Source organism: Equus quagga, chromosome 22 (assembly GCF_021613505.1).
Source record: "Equus quagga isolate Etosha38 chromosome 22, UCLA_HA_Equagga_1.0, whole genome shotgun sequence".
NCBI lineage: Eukaryota > Metazoa > Chordata > Mammalia > Perissodactyla > Equidae > Equus > Equus quagga.
The window spans coordinates 13571263-13590023 of NC_060288.1; the positions used below are offsets into that span (position 1 = coordinate 13571263).

The window sequence follows — 18761 nt, forward strand, 5'->3', positions numbered from 1 at the left end:
CTAGTTGTGGGATGTGGGATGCTGCCTCAACGTGGCCTGACGAGTGGTGCCATGTCCGAGCCCAGGATCCCAACCCTGGGCCACCTCAGCGGAGCACGCGAACTTAACCACTCGGTCACAGAGCCAGCCCTGCTCTGCTGATTTTTATTGTCAGAATGAAATATTATATAATACGTCCGATCTTCTCAATGCAACAAGCATACATCACTCGTTCTTTGGCAATAATTTACTATATTGCTTTTAAGTAGCCATTTAAGAAATAATTGCTTCATTGCACAAAATGGGCAATTCACTTCCACTCACTCAAAGGTGGTTTACAGCAGAGCTTTAAAAAGCAACAGTTCTGAAACATATATCTTTGAGACAGAATATTTCACAAAATAATAAAAGTCCTTACATTTTTAGCAAATGTGATTTTAATATAATTTGGAAACTGTATACAGGGCTTACTACATTACTGATATGCCATGTTTTTCCTTCCAAGCATTCTATACTTCAGTTTAAATAAGATTAACATAAAAAACAGGATCTCATATCTATATGGTAGCTTCAATTCAAAAAATCCTTAAGTTTTTCTGAATTGATACATATAGCGTTTATCTGGAAGATGCAGAAACCAGGCCAGCACAACACAGTAGTCCTACAAGGTTTTAGAGAAGAAATGGAGAACGTTTAATATATTTGTTCATTATATATCCCCAATCATAAAATGAATACCTCATTTAATCCTCATGATGACCTACGAAGTACTATTAACACCCTTATGATGAAACTGAGGCTCAGAGAAGTCATAAAAACAGTACACAGAAGAGCTGAGATGTATTGCCATAGGAATCTTTCCCTTGCTTATGTTTCTTAAAAGGATGCCTAGAGAACTAAAATAACTAAACATTTACTTGGTTTGAGTCACATGCCCAATTTGTCCCCATATTCATCAGGCAGTGGCCACTGGAAAACCTTAAATGATAAGCTAAGGAACTTAGGTTTATGTTCATTTGTTCACTCCTTCATATATAATATGTTTAACGAGTATCTTCTACATACTAGATATTTCCAAAAAAGGAACTAAATAAATACTTCATTTAATTCTAAAACAACCCACTATAGCTCAGAAAGTTAAATAACTGGTCCAAAATGGTAGTAAAAGAGTGGGGCCAGGAAATGAGCAGGATACTACCACCAAAGTTCAGGCTATTTCCTCTTCCAAGGAGATAAAAAGTAAACAAAAAATACGGTAAAGGTTGGTAAATTTGGGGGGAATCCCTACGGGAACTCTTATGAAGGTTACCAACTTGGTCAAGGCTGTAACGAGGACTAGGAGGGAAGAAAGGGGGTCAAGGAAGGTTGTTAGAAGAAGGTAATTCAGCTAAGAAGCAGGAGTCAATCAGGCAGAGGAAGAAGGGGCAGATGTTTAAGAGAAAGGGAACAGCATGTGCAAAAGGAAACTTAAGTGAGAGAATACAGAACGTCTGAGAGACTAAGTACTGAAGGTCAAAAAGGTAAGAGCATCACGCACACACGGGTAAAAGAAGAGCTGGGCAGAGCACAGGCAAAGGGCAGATCTTAAGGCGCTCCACGTATCACGGTAAGATAGCATCTGACAGGTCCCAGGAAGCCTTTTCAGCGGAGTAATACAAAGCTGTGTTTTAGGAGGAGAATGGTGGTGCTATGAAGGGCAGATTTGGAAGGGAAAGCGACTGAACAAGATGAAGACGGAGTGGGGTAGAAGACACTAATCAGAGAGCAATTTCAAAGGGAGAGATACAGGGCCTGGTACATAGAAATGGTTAAGGGGGGTAAAAAGGAATGGAAGGAAAGATTATTCAAAAATTCTGAAGCTGAGTAAATATGAGTTTATTGTATCAAGAAAAGAAATGAAGCACCTGGAAGTAAAGCAGGTTATCTGGATTTCAGACATGTTGCTCCAAGATGCAGGGCTTACTTTATACTTCTAGAAAAGATTTTTCTGGAAATTATCTTTACATTGACTCCTTTTAAAAAAAAAATCTTAACTTTGTTTTATCCAAGAAATTACAAGTTTGTCGGACCAGTTATTTATATCTAGCACACAGTAAAATCGAATTACAATCTTTAAAATAACGACCATCCATGTATCAGCTAAATCATCTTGCATATAAAGCAAATGTCACTTCAAGAAGGTTACTTCAAGAAGGACTGCCTCTTCTTTCTAAGATTTGTTCATTTTATCTGGAATGGAGACAGAAAAGTGAGAGTTTTAATGAAAAAAGTATTTTTTTTACTTGGGCTTACAAGGTTGCAGGCTTCAGTAACAGTTATTAGAACTAACTTTAGAAGCATGTTCACAATGAATTTACTTGAGTCCATGCCTTTGTCTTTAAGAATTTGAAATAAAAATTTATATGGTCACTTTTCCTGAAAATATACAGGTTGACCATACATATGCTCACAAGGAGTCTTCTAAGTCACGGCATTCTGTTCCAAGGACTGCAGTGTAAATCGAATCGGTCTTTCCCATGGAAAAGTGTGCTAGTCAGAAAGCTACATTATAAAGGGCCAAGGTGACACTGGTACTGTATATAACTAGCTATAAAGAATACAAGTATACGTTATTTAATATAGAACTTGGTAAAGTATATATGTCAAGACAAGTTAGTTAAGAGACTTCTGAAAGAACAACTGTGAAGATAAGATGTGAGGCTCTGATGCTCTGAAGGAAGTTTTCCTGGGACCAGAAACAGAGTAACTATATTTCCAACTCCACTGGGAGAGAAGTATGCATGAGTACAAAGAGAAACAACAAGATATTATGTATCAAAGTATCTTAGGAAAGAGAATGACTCTCTGGCTTAAGCTAAATAGGCATGAATTAAATGAATACAATGCATGAACCCTGCCTACACAAATATCTTGACCATCATCACATATTATTAGCCTGATATAGAATGTTAACAGGAGAAAATTCTATGGGTAAGTAATGGAAACGGTTACAGAATTTATTACTCCACAACTGAAGGCTAGTCAAGTAACACTTGCAGTCAAAATGAAAATTAATTTGATTGCTCGATGACTGGGCCAGCAGACAGTCAAACATAGTTCAATACAAAGAAAGGCAGTATCATTTGTCTGGAGGAAGGGAACTGTGCTAGGTAATATACATTAATGGTATAGTCAACATAATGATCAAAAAAAGGGATATAGAAATTATTCTGGCAAAAAGAAAATCAATGGAACCATTTACTCAGAACAAAACTGCAGTGAAAAAGATAACAATGAAACTGATGAAGCCAGGATAAGCTGTCAGAAGGACCAACTGTAAGCCTAAACCATTAAACTATTAAAATTAATGAGATAACCATGCCACAGGAAATCAGTCACTGAAAAAGAGAATATGTAAAGTAAAAAAAGAAAAAAGAAAATAAAATTACGATGCAAACTGTGTGAAAGAGTAGAAACTCAAGTCCTTTGAAAAACTTTCAACAGCCAATTGGAGTTATTTGTTTGAATTAGGGTCTTTGGTTTATTAAGTAAAGATGTGTGAAATTTCACAGTTATTGTGGATATGATTTGGGAATAAGAGATATGGCTGGAATATGGCTATAGCAGAGGATAACGATTTAAAACAGCTTTAATACCTTCAGGCAGGGAAGAAGGCAAAAAGATTCTAGTGTTTAGGATATTCTCATAAGAAATCTCCAAACCAGAGGGTGAATCAATGGTAGTTGAAGCTTAAAGGAAAGGAAATGATTATAGCAGTCTATGAAGTCCTTACCACCAGACAGAAGACACATCCAATGCTTCATTAGAGCATAATTGAAAACTGGCAGAGAAGCACAGTTTGACCAGGAACTTTAACTACCTGGACGTTTGAAGGTATTCTTATATTTTACAGGTAAGGGAAGGGATAGGTTAAATGTCTTCACCAAGGTCACAAGCTAAGAAGCAGCAGGAAATAATCAGAATCAAGGTCTTCTTTTAGCCCAGTGCTATTTCTGATCCACGGTTTTGATCATTAAGAGGATTAAAGGTGAACTACAATAAATAATATAAAGAAATTTAGCTAAAAAAAAAAAAAAAGAAGACATTAGAAAATCTTACCAGTATTAACTGATATGAAAAAGACTTGGGGATTTTGACGAACTCCAAATTGACTATATATCTACAAAGAAGCCAGAATGGGGCAAAGAGGCCAGCAAAGAATTTGGAAACTGTATCTATATAAAGAATAATTGAAAAAGAAGGTAAATTTATCCTAAAAGAGGAGAAACCTTGTAGGAGTGAGTGGTTGGAAGGGTAAGTCCGTGAGAAGTTGACATGGTCTTAGAATCACATGAAGGGCTGTATTATGTTGTCGTAAGCTGGATGGCGGCCCTCAAAAAGACACATCCATGTTCTAACCCCCAGAGCTTGCGGAGGACCTTACTTGGAAACTGTTCTTGACATCTCTGTAGATGTAGTTACATTAAGGACCTTAAGATGAGGAGATCACATAGGACTATACAGGTAGGTCCTAAATTCAACGCGAATGTCCTTCTAAAAGACACACAGAAGAGAAGACAGACGGGGAAGATGGAAGCAGAGACCGGAGTGATGTGGACACAAGCCATAGGGGTCTAGAAGCCAGCAGAGGCATGGAACAGATTCTCCCCAGAGCCTCTGCGGGGACTGCAGCCCTGCTGACACTGTGATTCTGAGCTTCAGGCCTCCAGGCCTGGGAGGGAATAAATTTCTGTTGTTTGAGCCACCAAGTTTGTGGTAATTTGTTACAGCAGCTCTACGAGATGAATACTTACGTAGACTAGAGATTAGATTTCTGTGCAAAACAGGGTAAATGTAAACATGAGATCAAGGGATTATACACGGGGGCAGTTTGGGCACACTTTAATTACAAGCATTTTATTATACCGGCCCTCATTGTAACAAGTTATCCTCCCCGGTGGATGTTAAAAGGGTGATTCCTACATCTGGGAAAATGGCTTAATGATCTCTAAAGAGCTTTCCCATTCTAAGGTTCTATGTATATCAATTTAAACTCATTATTATTATTCAATATTTAACACTGATCATGTTAATAAAAGCATAAAGTAATAAGTTAAAAACTCATTATTTTGTAAAAAACATAATGACAAACAGAAGAATCTAAGTTCATAAACACATTAATGATGACTTCACACTATACTTCACAGACCTTTAAGATGTACCCGAAAATAGGATAGGTCTGTGAATATATGGCCAAGTTTTGCTTCAACATTATTTTAGACTCCAACTGAACCACAGAAACTTCATAGAGGGGCAATTTTAAAAAGGTATACTTGTCCAAGAATTACTTTGCTTTCCAATTTAATGGACAATTGCTTCATGAAGATTTTGCTAAACAGTTAATATAAAAATTTCTCACTCCTTAAGTGGAGTCTAGTCCCATTAGTAGTAAAATGAGATGAGTAAGTGTCAATACCTTTTGGAAACACAACAGTGAAGGAAGATTTTGAAAATATTCTTTTGAGGCAGTTTCACGGCCTAAGTCCTGACATGTAATAAATCATATAGAGCCAGATTGTTTATAAAGATATAACAAAAAAACACTCCCATCATCTGTTAGGCAATTTGGGGAGAAGTATACAATACTGGATTCCCTTGTCTTCTTTAGAAACTTGTTGTGAGTTTTAAAATAGCAGTTAAGCAAAAAAGAAACAATGAGTAGCAATTAGTAACTCTTGATATTTAATTTAACATTCTCAACTATATGTAAGAGAGCTTACCTGTTCTGTTTCAAAGATGTCCCGAAGGTGTTCAAGACCCAGGCTTTTCAGGAACTGGCTGATATTCATGTCAAGACCCGCAACTAAAACAGACATATATTAATGTTTCTCAGAAAGAACTTTATCAAGCTAAAGGAAGGTCCAGTATTCACTTAAAGCCATGGCTCTCTGACATCCGTGGCTGTGCAGATGAATTTACATAGCATAAAATAATCCAGAATACACAAACTTCATTCAGGCACTTCAAGTAATCTTTAATTTGCTTGAGAAGTTAAAGCAGCGTTTATTTTTATCTTTATAAAATCAGTAGTATTTACATTAATTTTAATATTATAGAGCATAATCTAATTCTTTTGTAAAATATTTAATGGTGGATTTAAAACTCCAAATTTATCAGCTATTGTTTAGTTTTCACTCCTTATGTAATCTTTCAGTTTTTTTCTGATATATTTCAGCAATAAGACTCATTCAGTAGTTCAGTAACATACTATGGTTGGAAACAGATGTACTGGACTATATATAAGTAAGAACAATGTAGATATCAAGGAACTTATTTTATGAAGACATATTTCTTATAAGCTGTTATGGATATGAAAAGTTGCAGACAGGATGTTCAAGAATTACCAATATTAAAAAGTGAATCTGTTAATGTAAAAGAACAAAAGTCAAAAGCCAAATAAGCATTCCCAGGGCATACTTGCCTTCTCCTTCCTTCCTTTCTGTGCCCGCTGCACCATCCCCTGTGTTGGACGCTCCTCCAACTGCCAGTTCTGCTAAAGGGCCAGTGAGGTTATCGATGCTGCTGGCGGCGGACAGGCAGGAAGGGGTGGATGCTGGTGAGATCAGAGAGGCACTCACCACGGTAGCCTGAGGTTTGAAACAGGTGGGTAAGGCCTCTGGGGGCATGGCATCTATCAGCAAAGCTCTGATATCGTCAGCCTAAAAATAGTAATACAAAAAACACAAAATAGTACATTTTAAAACGGTAAGTTTTTCACTAAGGACCAAACGCTTTGTGAATTTTTTCTGTAATGAATGCCTCCCTATTCCCTATTTGTTTTTGATCATTCTGTCTTCTTTCCTTCTCTAATCTGCAGCTCCAAAGAGTCCCAGTAGTTTCAGTGGGTAGAACTGGAGAAACTATACAATTTTTAAGAAATATTTCATCTTTTGAAGATCTAATGTACAGCTTGGTGACTACAGTTAATACTATATTATATACTTGAAACTTGCTGAGAATACATCTTAGGTGTTCCTGCCACCAAAACAAACAAACAAAAAAGGTTAACTGAAAAAAAAGAATGTGGGCTATGTTGATTCCTGGAAAACTTTCTAAACACTAAGGGAAAAGTGTACATACGATTGTTCATACTGATTACATATGCATTTAAAGAATATGTAAGCTAATAAAGATTTGAATAGAGTTAAAAAATAAAATATTTCATCTTTCATTTAACAAAAAAGCACATTTCAGAGTGTTGATTCTTAGTCTCTTCTTTAGGAGTTTCCATATTTACTATGTTTTGTTTATGCTTAAACAACTTACAATAATTTTTGTTCAGTTATTCAGTGCACACTCAAGAACTGAATGTACAATTAAAATCTGGTGCAATTTTAAAGCGGCAGCACTTTAATTTGGCTAGCTATTCATGAACTTTCCAGTTTGTTAGGCATTAACTGCTGTTAGAAGATGTGGGAGACAGCCTCCAAAGCTAGCCAGCCATTAATTCCCTCCTCTGTGTACACGTATGCCACCCCTCCCATCAAGTGGTCATATTTATTTTCCTTCCCTGGAATCTGGGTTGCCCCTTGAAAGCAGAGGAAGTAATGTTCTGAGGTTTTTGAGCCAGGCTTTAAAAGAATTGGCAGCTTCACTTTTTCTGTCTTAGAAGCCATCCTCCATGCTGTAAAGAAGTTTGAGTGGATACCGAGAGACGAGATAGCAGGTGAGAGAGGCCCTGTAGGATGACCAGCCATCCTAGATGCTGCAGCCTCAGCTGAGCTCCCAGCTGAAGGGAGCTGAACAAACAGCAGAATTACCAACCGGAGCCCAGTCAACCCACAGAACTGTGAGAAATACTAAGTAACTGTATAAGCCACTCCCTCGGTTTGGGTTAAGTTACTAAGTGTTTTGAAATCCTTTGTTACTTAGCAGTAGATACAGGAAACAGAATGTGGCTTGGAAAAGTATTTCTGGTTTAAAAAATTATACATAATTGTGGCCATACAGTAACTCCCTGATTTTCAAGAAGTTCAGGGAAGATGATGCTGTTGTTTAATTTTGTAGTTAATATTTAACCACTAAATTTAATTCTTTGTTTTGAAAATATTTCTAGAGTATATTAATTTCCATCTTCAGGATAATAATATACTGACCAGAAGTTAATTTTCCTTTGACTATCTCATAGCCTCAGTTAAATGATCATGAACATCAGTTGCTCTAGAATAACATGCCAAATAATTTTGAATGTGTAAGATACTTTCTTAAATGTAATTCTTTGAGGAATCACTCTAGTATGTGTTTTCTATGGTTCATGTTTCCCTCCAAGTTAAGCATGGCAAAAAGAAGTAAGTTAATTTACTGCTTAGTTCACCTTCGGAGTTTTAAATTATATAAAAAATGAGAACTTAAAAAATTTCAGAAGGAAGGAAATTTGTTCTTCTAAGTGAAATATGCACTGCTAAAGGTAAACCTGCTAAGCCTTGGAATTTAATGTCATCTCTGCAAGTACAGAAAGCAATACTTTTGAAAAGGGAACTTCTGGAAAGGAATATTTTGAAAAGGGAACTTACTGTTGCCAGATCTAAAGGTGTCTGACCTTCCTGGTTCTTCATGGTTGGATCTGCACCATGTGCTAGGAGTAGAGCACATAACTGTGTCCTTCCTTTTTGGGCTGCTTCATGAAGAGGAGTAAATGCCCACTTATCTGTTGCATTTACACATGTGTTGTATTTTATCAACAATGCTGCTATGTCCACATGCTGAAGAAAAAGGATGTGAAGAGTTAAGAATCAGATCATCTGGTAAAGCGCCATCGGGGACACTGTTTTATTTAACATTTCATTCTCTCTGTATCTGTATTCTTATCCTTAATAGAAGTTTCTTCTATTCAAAAAGAATATTATTCCTACCCCTCTACCTATATTTTTGACTCCATCTTTTCTTGCCTCTTCCAAAATCTCAATTCCACAATCACTCTTTTATCCTGTAATTCTTTGTGGGCACTTTTATTTATTTATTTTTTTTAAAGATTTTATTTTTTCCTTTTTCTCCCCAAAGCCCCCCGGTACATAGTTGTGTATTCTTCGTTGTGGGTTCTTCTAGTTGTGGTATGTGGGACGCTGCCTCAGCGTGGTCTGACGAGCAGTGCCATGTCTGCGCCCAGGATTCGAACCAACGAAACACTGGGCCGCCTGCAGTGGAGCGCGCGAACCTAACCACTCGGCCACGGGGCCAGCCCCCTTTGTGGGCACTTTTAAAATGCTTTATTTAGCCTTCTAACATATTCAGATTTTGCTTGAAAACAAACACATAAAATGGAACAATTACCTGACTCCGAGTCTCCTACTAATGCTCTAATCTGTCTGCCAAACTTTTCAAACAAGCTTCCTATACCCACCGCTTCTCTTATCTGCCCACGTCTCTTCTAACCCACTGCAATCTGATCTACTGATTGAAACACACATCTCAAAGATTCTCAGCGTTCTTTCTTCAGCCTTTGGGAAAGTAACATAACCTAACAAAACAATATTTTACAAAAATTAGTCATGTCCAAAATGACATAGGGGGTGGAGGAAATGTCAGCAGCAGACACATTAACTAAAAACCCAGACGTGAGGTGACGAGATCCTGAACTGTGATGGTTAGAGAAGAATGGAAAAGAAGGGCTAAACATGAGAAATTTTGAAGGAAAAGAAAAATACAAAGTTTTCGAAAGATAAATTAACTACAGAGGAAAAAAGAGAAAGAAAAATCAAAGACGACTACCTTTTTTTAAAAATGTGGTCTAGAAGATTAAAAAACAAAGGTAAAACCATTAACAGTAATTGAGTAGCAAAAGTTTAAGTTGGAATGAAACCATAAGAAAGGTAAGTTTCACTTGGGGTATTCGGGGGTATGTAGCTTTTGAGGTAAAGTATCAAAGGACACATGTTCTGTAAATGGTTTGACACAAAAGGCTGGAGCACAGCTAAGAGGGCATCACTTACTTGTTCACCTACTCTCCTCACCCACTCACCCACCAAACAAACATCTGGTGAATACCTACTAAGTGCTGGCCCTGGGGTAGAGACCCTAGGGGATTACAAAATGCAACACTGAGCTGATAGTCGTAGCTACTTGATCAATGAGCTCACTAAGAAAAGGAACACAGAAAGATAATTACAACAGGGAAAAAGCCTTCAGAACAACAATCTTTTGGGAAAGGAGCCTGGAAGAAGAGTCCTCAGAGGAGGACAAGGGGGCAGTAAGAACTGAAGAAGAATGATAAAGGGCAGGACTGTGCAAGACAGTGTAGGAGAAAGCTTCAAGGAGAGCACTTTCTCTCAAATAATACGTTTTATATAACAAAAGGGTTCAGCTTCTTCCCAAGAGTCCTTATAAAATAAGCTGAAGACAGTTGATTATGCAAAGATAATATGCATTCAATGATTAGGCTTTTGGGAATATTAAAAATAACTTTATTTTTATAAACATTTTTAGGGATGCTAGTTTGGTTTTCACTAAAGTATTTCTGAAATCCATTTCAACTCCAATATTCTATAATTTTGTGCGACTGGTATTATACTCCTTATGCACACATTTCCTGGTATAATTTGATCACTTTTGATAATTAACTCAGAAGCACATTCTCTGTTGAGAGTAGATTTCTAACTTACTCTGTTGCTCAACTGCAATAAACTGAGTTATCTGAAGCTGACTTTCACGAAACAGGAAGAGATGGGGAAGACACAGACAGAAACATCCCATGATGGGATTTAGGGCATGTTTCTTCACAGCTTCCTTAAGGCAGTCCTTCCTTTCTTGACGACACTCGTTTCAAAAAGAACAGGCACTTTTTCTGAGGTAGTATTAAAGGGTTTTTTTTAATATAATACAAATATTTATCAATTTTAGGAAAAGTAATTTCAGAGAACAAAGAGAAGAAAATTTATTAGAAAAATACAAATCAGACAACTTCTAAGAAAGCTTCCACATTTGTTCTGACAATATAAATACCAAAAAAAAGTATAATGAGACTAGGGCTTCTGAGAACAGACTATTTTTTGTGATCTTTTTGGGATTATGAATGATATACCATCATTATAAAATTGATCGTAACACAAAAGGCAGAAATAGGTACCATCTGTGGTACTATCAAAATCACTTAAAACAAAACCAAACAAAATTCAGTAATTTACCTCCCTTATTCAAAAGACATACGTTGAAAAGGATAGCTGTTTTTGTTCAGTTAACTCAAAAGCATGGCATAATTTCCAGCTTTTCTCCAGTAAGGCTATAGGCTAGTAAATTGTGTTGCTGATGACTAATTTTGTTCTACTCTTATGTGTACTGGCAGAATAATGTAATTTGGTAGACTAATTTGCAAAGGCTTCCAAAATTAGATAGTCCAAGGAAAATTACGTGTGTGTGTAAATGAATTGCATATATGGTATGTGTTATTAAACTTTCTTTATATTGAATTGTAATTATAGTTTATGCTCAGAGAAACCAATTACATACTTGTTAAATCTGCTGACGAACATCTGAAAGAGCAATAAACAGGAAGAAGTGCACTACTACCCAACTAGACTGAAAACACAATTCTTAGGTGTTTTAAATCGCTACACCACTGGGGCAAAAATAGTAACTGACATTTTAAGGCTGATAAATGCAATAAATAAGCTACAGCTCAGTTCTATATAACAGTGAAATATTGAACTGGAAGGTCTAGAAAAGGAGCGGAACTCTGTTGGAATGTTTCCAGAAGAAAGAGTCAGTTTAATACGCCTTCGGAATCCAGCAGCAGCACAGAATGCTTTAAATGACAAACACTACACAAAAAGACTGCGAGGGCCCTCATTTAATTTAAGAAAGGTGGGAAGCAGGAAGAAGAGAAATGTGCTGAGGCTCTGGTTAGAACCATTTTATTTAATTCTACAGAGGCTTTATTACAATGATGTCATGAAATTCCTCCAATATTATACTTTTTAGAGAAAGCACCAAAAAATGAAAAAGTTGAGAGGGAAAACTCAGCAAATCACTTACTCTTATAATAGAAAGTTACATGCTTTGTGGTAAATAAATATCAATGCATCAAATTTACTGACTGGCAGAAAAATGAACTGTCTTGTGTAAAAGTATATTAAAGACTAGTTAATATAAGGCATTATAATATAAAAACACTACAGGATAAGGCCCATTACCATTAATATAAACTCTCATGAAGGCTGCAACTTTTATTTAAACTTCTTATGATATTAGGGAGAAGCTATTTAAGTAGAGATCATTGGGTAAGATTATACTTCAAACTACTCTACAAATAGCTTTGTTTTTATATAGAAGCCTCTACCCCATATGAAGTACCACAGAAATCTTCTCAAAACTATTATTTCAGGGCAGTGCATCATATACACCCTGCTGCCAGGCCAGTTCAAGCATCAGTGGGATGAAGACTATATAACCAGTGTTTTGCCATCCTAACAGAGAAATGTGGACCAGAGCCCTACAATTTCATTTAAGTGTCTAACCAAGGCTTATGTGTAATGTAAACAAAAAAGGACTTTGGAAAGATACAATAGATTTATATATCAGAAATAACAAAAATATAATTATACCTACCCTTTAGCTAAAGGAAGAGAAAGTAGCTTTTAAAATTTTTATATGGTGTTAACATTTGTCCTTATTTCAAGATTACTGAGACTGAGATAAATACTAACTTGATATGATTACTGACAATAGATTATATGGTATACAGATTGCATTAGATAAAATTATTTTGTAGAGCAGAGATTCTCAGAGGGGAGGATGACCTTACCTAGTGCCAACAGAGAATCACTGTGTGTCATGAGAGATGTTAACGGAAAGAGTACACGTTGCACGTGGCAAAGACATGGCAACCAAAAAAGGTCAAGAAACCATGAAAGTAAAGGTTTTAGTGAATAACAGTACATAATCCAAAACTCACAGATATTTGATTTTTGAATTTACAAGTTTAACACATGAAGGACGTTTAGTGTCTCAAAAAATCCACCCACATCATGAGGTAAAAATACCTGCTACAAACCCATTATCTAGCTCATAAGCATTCCTTAGTAGAAGGATGGGATGAACCAGGTTGATCAAAACCTCTACCAAATGTCCTCTACACAGCCTGGAGAATCATCTGTTCATTTCCACCTTGGTAAGTTACCTTCATTCACAAAGAGGTTAGTAGGGATGAAGTAACAAAGAGGATAACATAAAAAGAGAATGAAACAAAAAATGTTCATTATTTTTCTCACTTGGAGTTACAGAGGAGAGCAGGAGTGGTGGACAATGCTGAAACAAGTTTATGAAAATGGAACCATGGGCCTCCAGAGGTCAGCAGACTGACTGCATTGCACCTCCCTGCAGCTAACAGCCAGAGAGCTTCAAGGGAACATGAGACAAGACAAGGCCGACCTGCACACTACAATTCTATTAGCCACAAAAGAGAACCACTATACATTTTATTTCTTGCACACTGGTCACCAAATGACACACATATATAATAAGTAACATCTCAATACCTTTCCCATCAGAAGAATGGAAATTAAAAGGTAAAATACTCGTATAAATTTTTACTTTCTTCACCCTCTGTGACAACTGTGAGGACTGTGAAAGGAAGACTGATGGGACAGAACTTTTCCACACCCACAATGTATGGGATATACTGAAAGACATGATCCACACAGTCTACAGAGTTGATAGTCTAAGTTTTACTAGATCAGGTCAAGAATTATAATGCGACTGCCCACACTGACCCTTACTCATTAGTAGGCTTATAAAGAAGTTAAAAGACTCTGATTTAAGTTCTACTGATTCCATCAGCTTTATAAACTCTTAACTGAAGCTTAGCAAATGGACTAGTGGGGAGAAGGATCACGCTACGAAGTGGTAAACATTAATCTCCAAATGATATATATTTATAGTTAAAACTCAAAGGTAAAAGGATTATACATAAATGTATATGCAGTGTGGTAGCGGTAAATATTTACCACGCCTGGTCTACAGCACAAATATCTGTACAGTGAACATGAGAATCTTACAGGAAGGAAGGTTAAAAGAAAATTCTAACAATTTTAATAAAAGATTAATCATCTTAGGAAAGGTAGTTTTACTACAGTTTCAAGAGGATTTTAATACTAACAAAATATTTATTAAATCGGAAAACTTTCAATTAATTTATATCACACTTGGAAGTATAATTTTCTTTTCTGTTTGCCCAACTCAAAACTGGATTGTTAAGTATTCCCACTCAGATTTCTCATCTCCCTGAAATACTGGTCTTTGCAGAGGGGGCATGAGAGGAAGAGGATGTTCTCATTATGAAGGGCAAGGGAGTAGAGAGTAAGAGAATAGGGAAATCACAACGATTAGTTTTTACTTGTAGTTTGCTAGGCTTTTGCAAATCCAGAAACTGTCCTCATCAAGTGATTCCAACTGTGAGAACCCCTGGTAGGTACAATCTGGAATCTGTGGATTTTTACAGTCAAATAGGGATTAAGTAGATGAACAGACAAGCACAGGAGAATTCATCTATTCCTGTGTGATTCCTCAGGTCTGAAGTGGGCCTTGGTGACTGCCAGGCAGTCAGTTCCAACAAATGTCATCAAGGCTGCAAGACATCCCTCTTCCTCTCCCAGCTGATGAGTATGGTTATAGTGCTTTGAAGGAATGACTCGGGACTTTCACTCTGGGGTTTTCACTAGTCTTTCAAACTCTACGAAACCATATTTACAAATAGTTCAACCATTTACCTGAAAATTTTCAAGATGCTAATGATAAACATAAGCAACTATAATTTCCATGCCTATAAAGAACCTACTGGCTTTCACAGTTTCTAAAATCTACTTGAGGTAGAGTTAAGATTTATTATCTGTATCAATAAATATTAACTGAGCAGTCATTAAACACCTATTATTGTGCTAGATAATGTGAAGAGACCAAAAAGCTATAAAAAGCATGGTCCTTGGCCAAAAGATAGGCTAAAAAACATTCTGAATAGTAAGATTAAAACTGCGCTACATTATGCTATTGGTTAGATATCTGCTTACTTCGTGTACAGTATACATTTAATAAAGTAGTAAATCTCAGGGAAGTTTCCTCCACTTGAACTCTAGCATGCTCACCCCATAAGATGCTGCATTGTGAAGAGGAATTAAACCACCTTTATCTTGGGCATTAACATCGGCTCCATGCTCTAGAAGATATTCAGCTACTTCCAGGTTGTTGTAGCCTGCTATTAGAGTGAAACAAGGCAAACATGTCAGCTTACAAGAAAAAAATATATATGTATATAAATAAAAATAACTGAAAAATGTTACAATTTTAAGACTTTTCACTTTAAAAGCGAATACTATTATCATATAATTAACAGCTTTTACAATAAGACACTATATAAAATTACGTCCATCAAAAGCATTTTACCGACTAGTTCCCTCCATGCTCAGCATTTCTTTCACCTTCTGGTAAGCTGTATTAGGTGTGCAAGAAAGGACAGCGAGACTTGAAGTGCTGGAGATCCTTACCTGCCAGGTGCAGAGGGGTTGAGTTTCTGCCCTGGGTGTCTCTGCAGTTGATATTCTCTGGGGTACAGAGCTTCTGCACTCTGGCGAGGCAGCCCTTCTTGGCAGCGTCCAACAAGGCAGCATCTCCTCTCAGCAAGTCCTGAATATCTGTGTCTCCTTCTTTCACCAAATCTAAAGGTGTATTTCCATCTCTGTTCTTTTTAGTTGGATCTGCTCCATGCTACAAAAAAGAAAAAAAAACACCAAAAAAACCAAATGGGGTTTGCATTTTTGTGGCATCTTTCTTAAGGTTTATTTGTTTTTAACTTCACCTTCACTCATCCAAGGAAAGCTATCTATTCTATATGCATTTTGAAAAACAGAGCAAAATTCTATTTTCTTTTCCAAATTTCCTACTTAGCAATATATTGAATCAGCTCCTAACCACTTCTCAACCAAAACCCCAAGCCTCAGGATCAGCAGTGACAGTGAATTGGGGAAGGTGCTGAGTGCCTTTTACTTCTCATATCATATAATTTCTCAAACTCCAAGTGGTCTTTGGGAAAGTCTTTTCCTTTTAAGAATGGCCTGAATGTTAATTTGACCAGCTTTCAATTACATAAAGATATTCAGTGTATATCATGAAAAAGAAGTGTGGAAGAGGAAGACACACAGGTGGAAAAAGCACTTAACTCTAAATGCAATCAGTAAGAAGAAAGGTTAGTAAGTCTTGTAAGTCGTAACACCTAGCATGAAATTACATACAAACGTATTAACAATTAATTTGATTTTTAAAGCTTAAATCACCTATACCTATGAAATAAAGTAAATAAAAGTCAAGAATCTTTATTATGAGCCTGACATAGACTATTGGCCCAGTGGAGAAATCTGGAATAAACCAAGCTAGACAATGAATTCATGGTGACCTGGAAGTTATTTCTTATCAACCAGTGATAATAAGAACAAGTATCAAATACAGTATTATTCTCAAGACTCATAAGAACATATTTGGTACCATAAAAGTGGTGAGAGAATAATTTTATTTATATTTAACCAGGATCAGTTTTTCTCTAGTTACAAAAAAGAGAGAAAACTATATAAATACATGTCTGGTCATTTTTCACATACTTTAATTTAAAAAGAACACAAAATTATTAACTTAGTTTCATATAACTACTAGTCTCTACTATTTCATGTATATCCCCCAAATTTATATGAATAACTTTGTTTACAGATTATTTTATATTTTAATAAAAATCTGATATTAAAATAATGTTCTTATAAGATATATGCATTTAAATAATGTTTCATAATGAGGCATGAGTTTGTTAACAGTAATAAAATAGCCAGTAAGGAAAAAATCAAACTTGATCAAAAAACTTGCTTTTCCTTGTACAAACGTTTTCTGATATCAATGCTATATTAGATAAGCAATGCAAACTAATTCAACTCTCTGCAAAACCTACCTTGATGAACTGTGATGAACTGAACTTAATCAAATCAGTCCAGAAAGGCACTTCAGACACTACTCAAAGCTTCTCACGTATCATGAGATCACACTGAAACATCCCCTAAAATCAAAATGGAAGCAGTCTCTACAGCACTTACCGCACTTAAGAAAATAATTTACTTTGACGTAATCTCACATACTAACCAATGAATAAATATACTTCATATTTTATAATTTTTAAAATTACATACTTTTAAAAGGAGCTTGCAGATTTCATATTTTCCTTTAGCTGCTGCTTCATGTAGAGGGGTAAATTTCCACAAGTCCGCCACATTGACAGAAGCCCCGTGCCTTACTAAAAGCTCAGCCACCTCATAGTGTCCGTATGAACAAGCATTATGAAGGGGTACCAAGCCACTAAACAGAAGAAAATTATTTTAAAGATATATAACAAATATTTGAGTTAAAATGATCATTATAAGGATTCATAATTTTAAAAATGTCCCTTTCAATATAACAAGTTTCCCTAGTTTCTTGGTGATAGATACAAATCTTATAGCAATCTTTATACTTAAAATACATACAGATGTATCCACAGAAAAAGGTTCCATCACAACACTTTTATTTATTTATTTATTTTTGAGGAAGATTAGCCCTGAGCTAACATCCGCCACCAATCCTCCTCTTTTTACTGAGGAAGATTGGCCCTGAGCTAACATCTGTGCCCATCTTCCTCCACTTTATATGTGGGACGCCTGCCAGAGCATGGCTTGATAAGCAGTGCATAGGTCCATGGCCCAGGATCCGAACTGGTGAACCCCAGGCTGCAGAAGCAGCGCGTGCAAACTTAACCGCTATGCCACCAGGCTGGCCCCATCATTACCATACTTTTAATTTAGGTTTCATCCTGGCAATATAAAGAACAAGAGCACAAAGTGATTTCAGAAATAACTAATCAATAATCTGATCTTACTATCGCTCAGATTTTCTTCCATTTGGGTTTTCCTAATGAAAGCTGTAGGCTTACTTACAAAACATAGAGTGCAATTTAACTTTTTCATTTAAGCAAGTTCTATCTTTTGTTTTGGTTTTTATTTTTTTCTCCTAACAATTCAGAAGTGGTTTATGTGCATGGGTTTAAATATTTAGGTGTCAAGCAATGAAAACTCACAATCCAAGAGATACAGAAATTTCAGTGAGAAAAATAATGATGTCAACCATAAACTCTATCAGATGAGAAAATCTGGCTGGGTCAACTTATGAGCAAACTGTTCCGAGATGATTCTAAGTCCTGATTAGAGGGCAGCTGGCATTCAAAAAGGACAAAAACATCCTCACAAAAAAGGCTTCGCCAAAAGGATAAGTTTAAAGTTACACTTCAGACATGGCAAAAACAAGGTATCAAGTGTATTTTTATTTAGAGAAATCAGTGCTTTTTTTTTTTTTTAACGTTTTGAGAGCAAAAATAATAAGTGCTAAAATGGGCAGCAGAAACAAATGTTGGTTGCTCTCCAATGCACTACAGTGTTTTGAAAGTGCTAGTGATATTATTATTGATTATCCATGTCTGATGTGTCCCTTTTACAGATAAACCCATGACGGTTAACTGAAGTCTAAGTTGTACAGTTTAATCCCACAGCACTCTCGTATGTAATTGCATAGAAAGGTGCTTGCTTATTTATAGTTTCTGATGATATGAAATTAACTCAGAATATGCAAGCTCATTTTAGTTAAAACTTCCTTCTTGTATTTCTAAACAGCTTCCATGGCTGCTTTAAAATCTGTCTAGATAAATTAATAAACTAATATAAAAATACAGAATATCTGAATTAGTAAAAATAAAA

The 18761-nt window shown here is 36.1% G+C and overlaps 1 protein-coding gene across 3 annotated transcripts in view; it reads right to left on the bottom strand.

The window, feature by feature from the left end:
• Positions 1-18761, bottom strand: part of TNKS (tankyrase) — a 199136-nt gene that overhangs the window by 17407 nt on the left and 162968 nt on the right. For all 3 annotated transcript variants that reach the window (XR_006886615.1, XM_046648390.1, XM_046648391.1), the window contains exons 15-20: positions 17169-17334; positions 15489-15708; positions 15090-15199; positions 8532-8720; positions 6440-6677; positions 5739-5821 (exon numbers count right to left, since the gene is read on the bottom strand). Coding sequence is in view for 2 of the 3 variants with exons in the window: in XM_046648390.1 (XP_046504346.1) it covers positions 5739-5821; positions 6440-6677; positions 8532-8720; positions 15090-15199; positions 15489-15708; positions 17169-17334 (1006 nt within the window). In the remaining variant the exon portion in view is untranslated. The remainder of the gene's footprint in view (positions 1-5738; positions 5822-6439; positions 6678-8531; positions 8721-15089; positions 15200-15488; positions 15709-17168; positions 17335-18761) is intronic.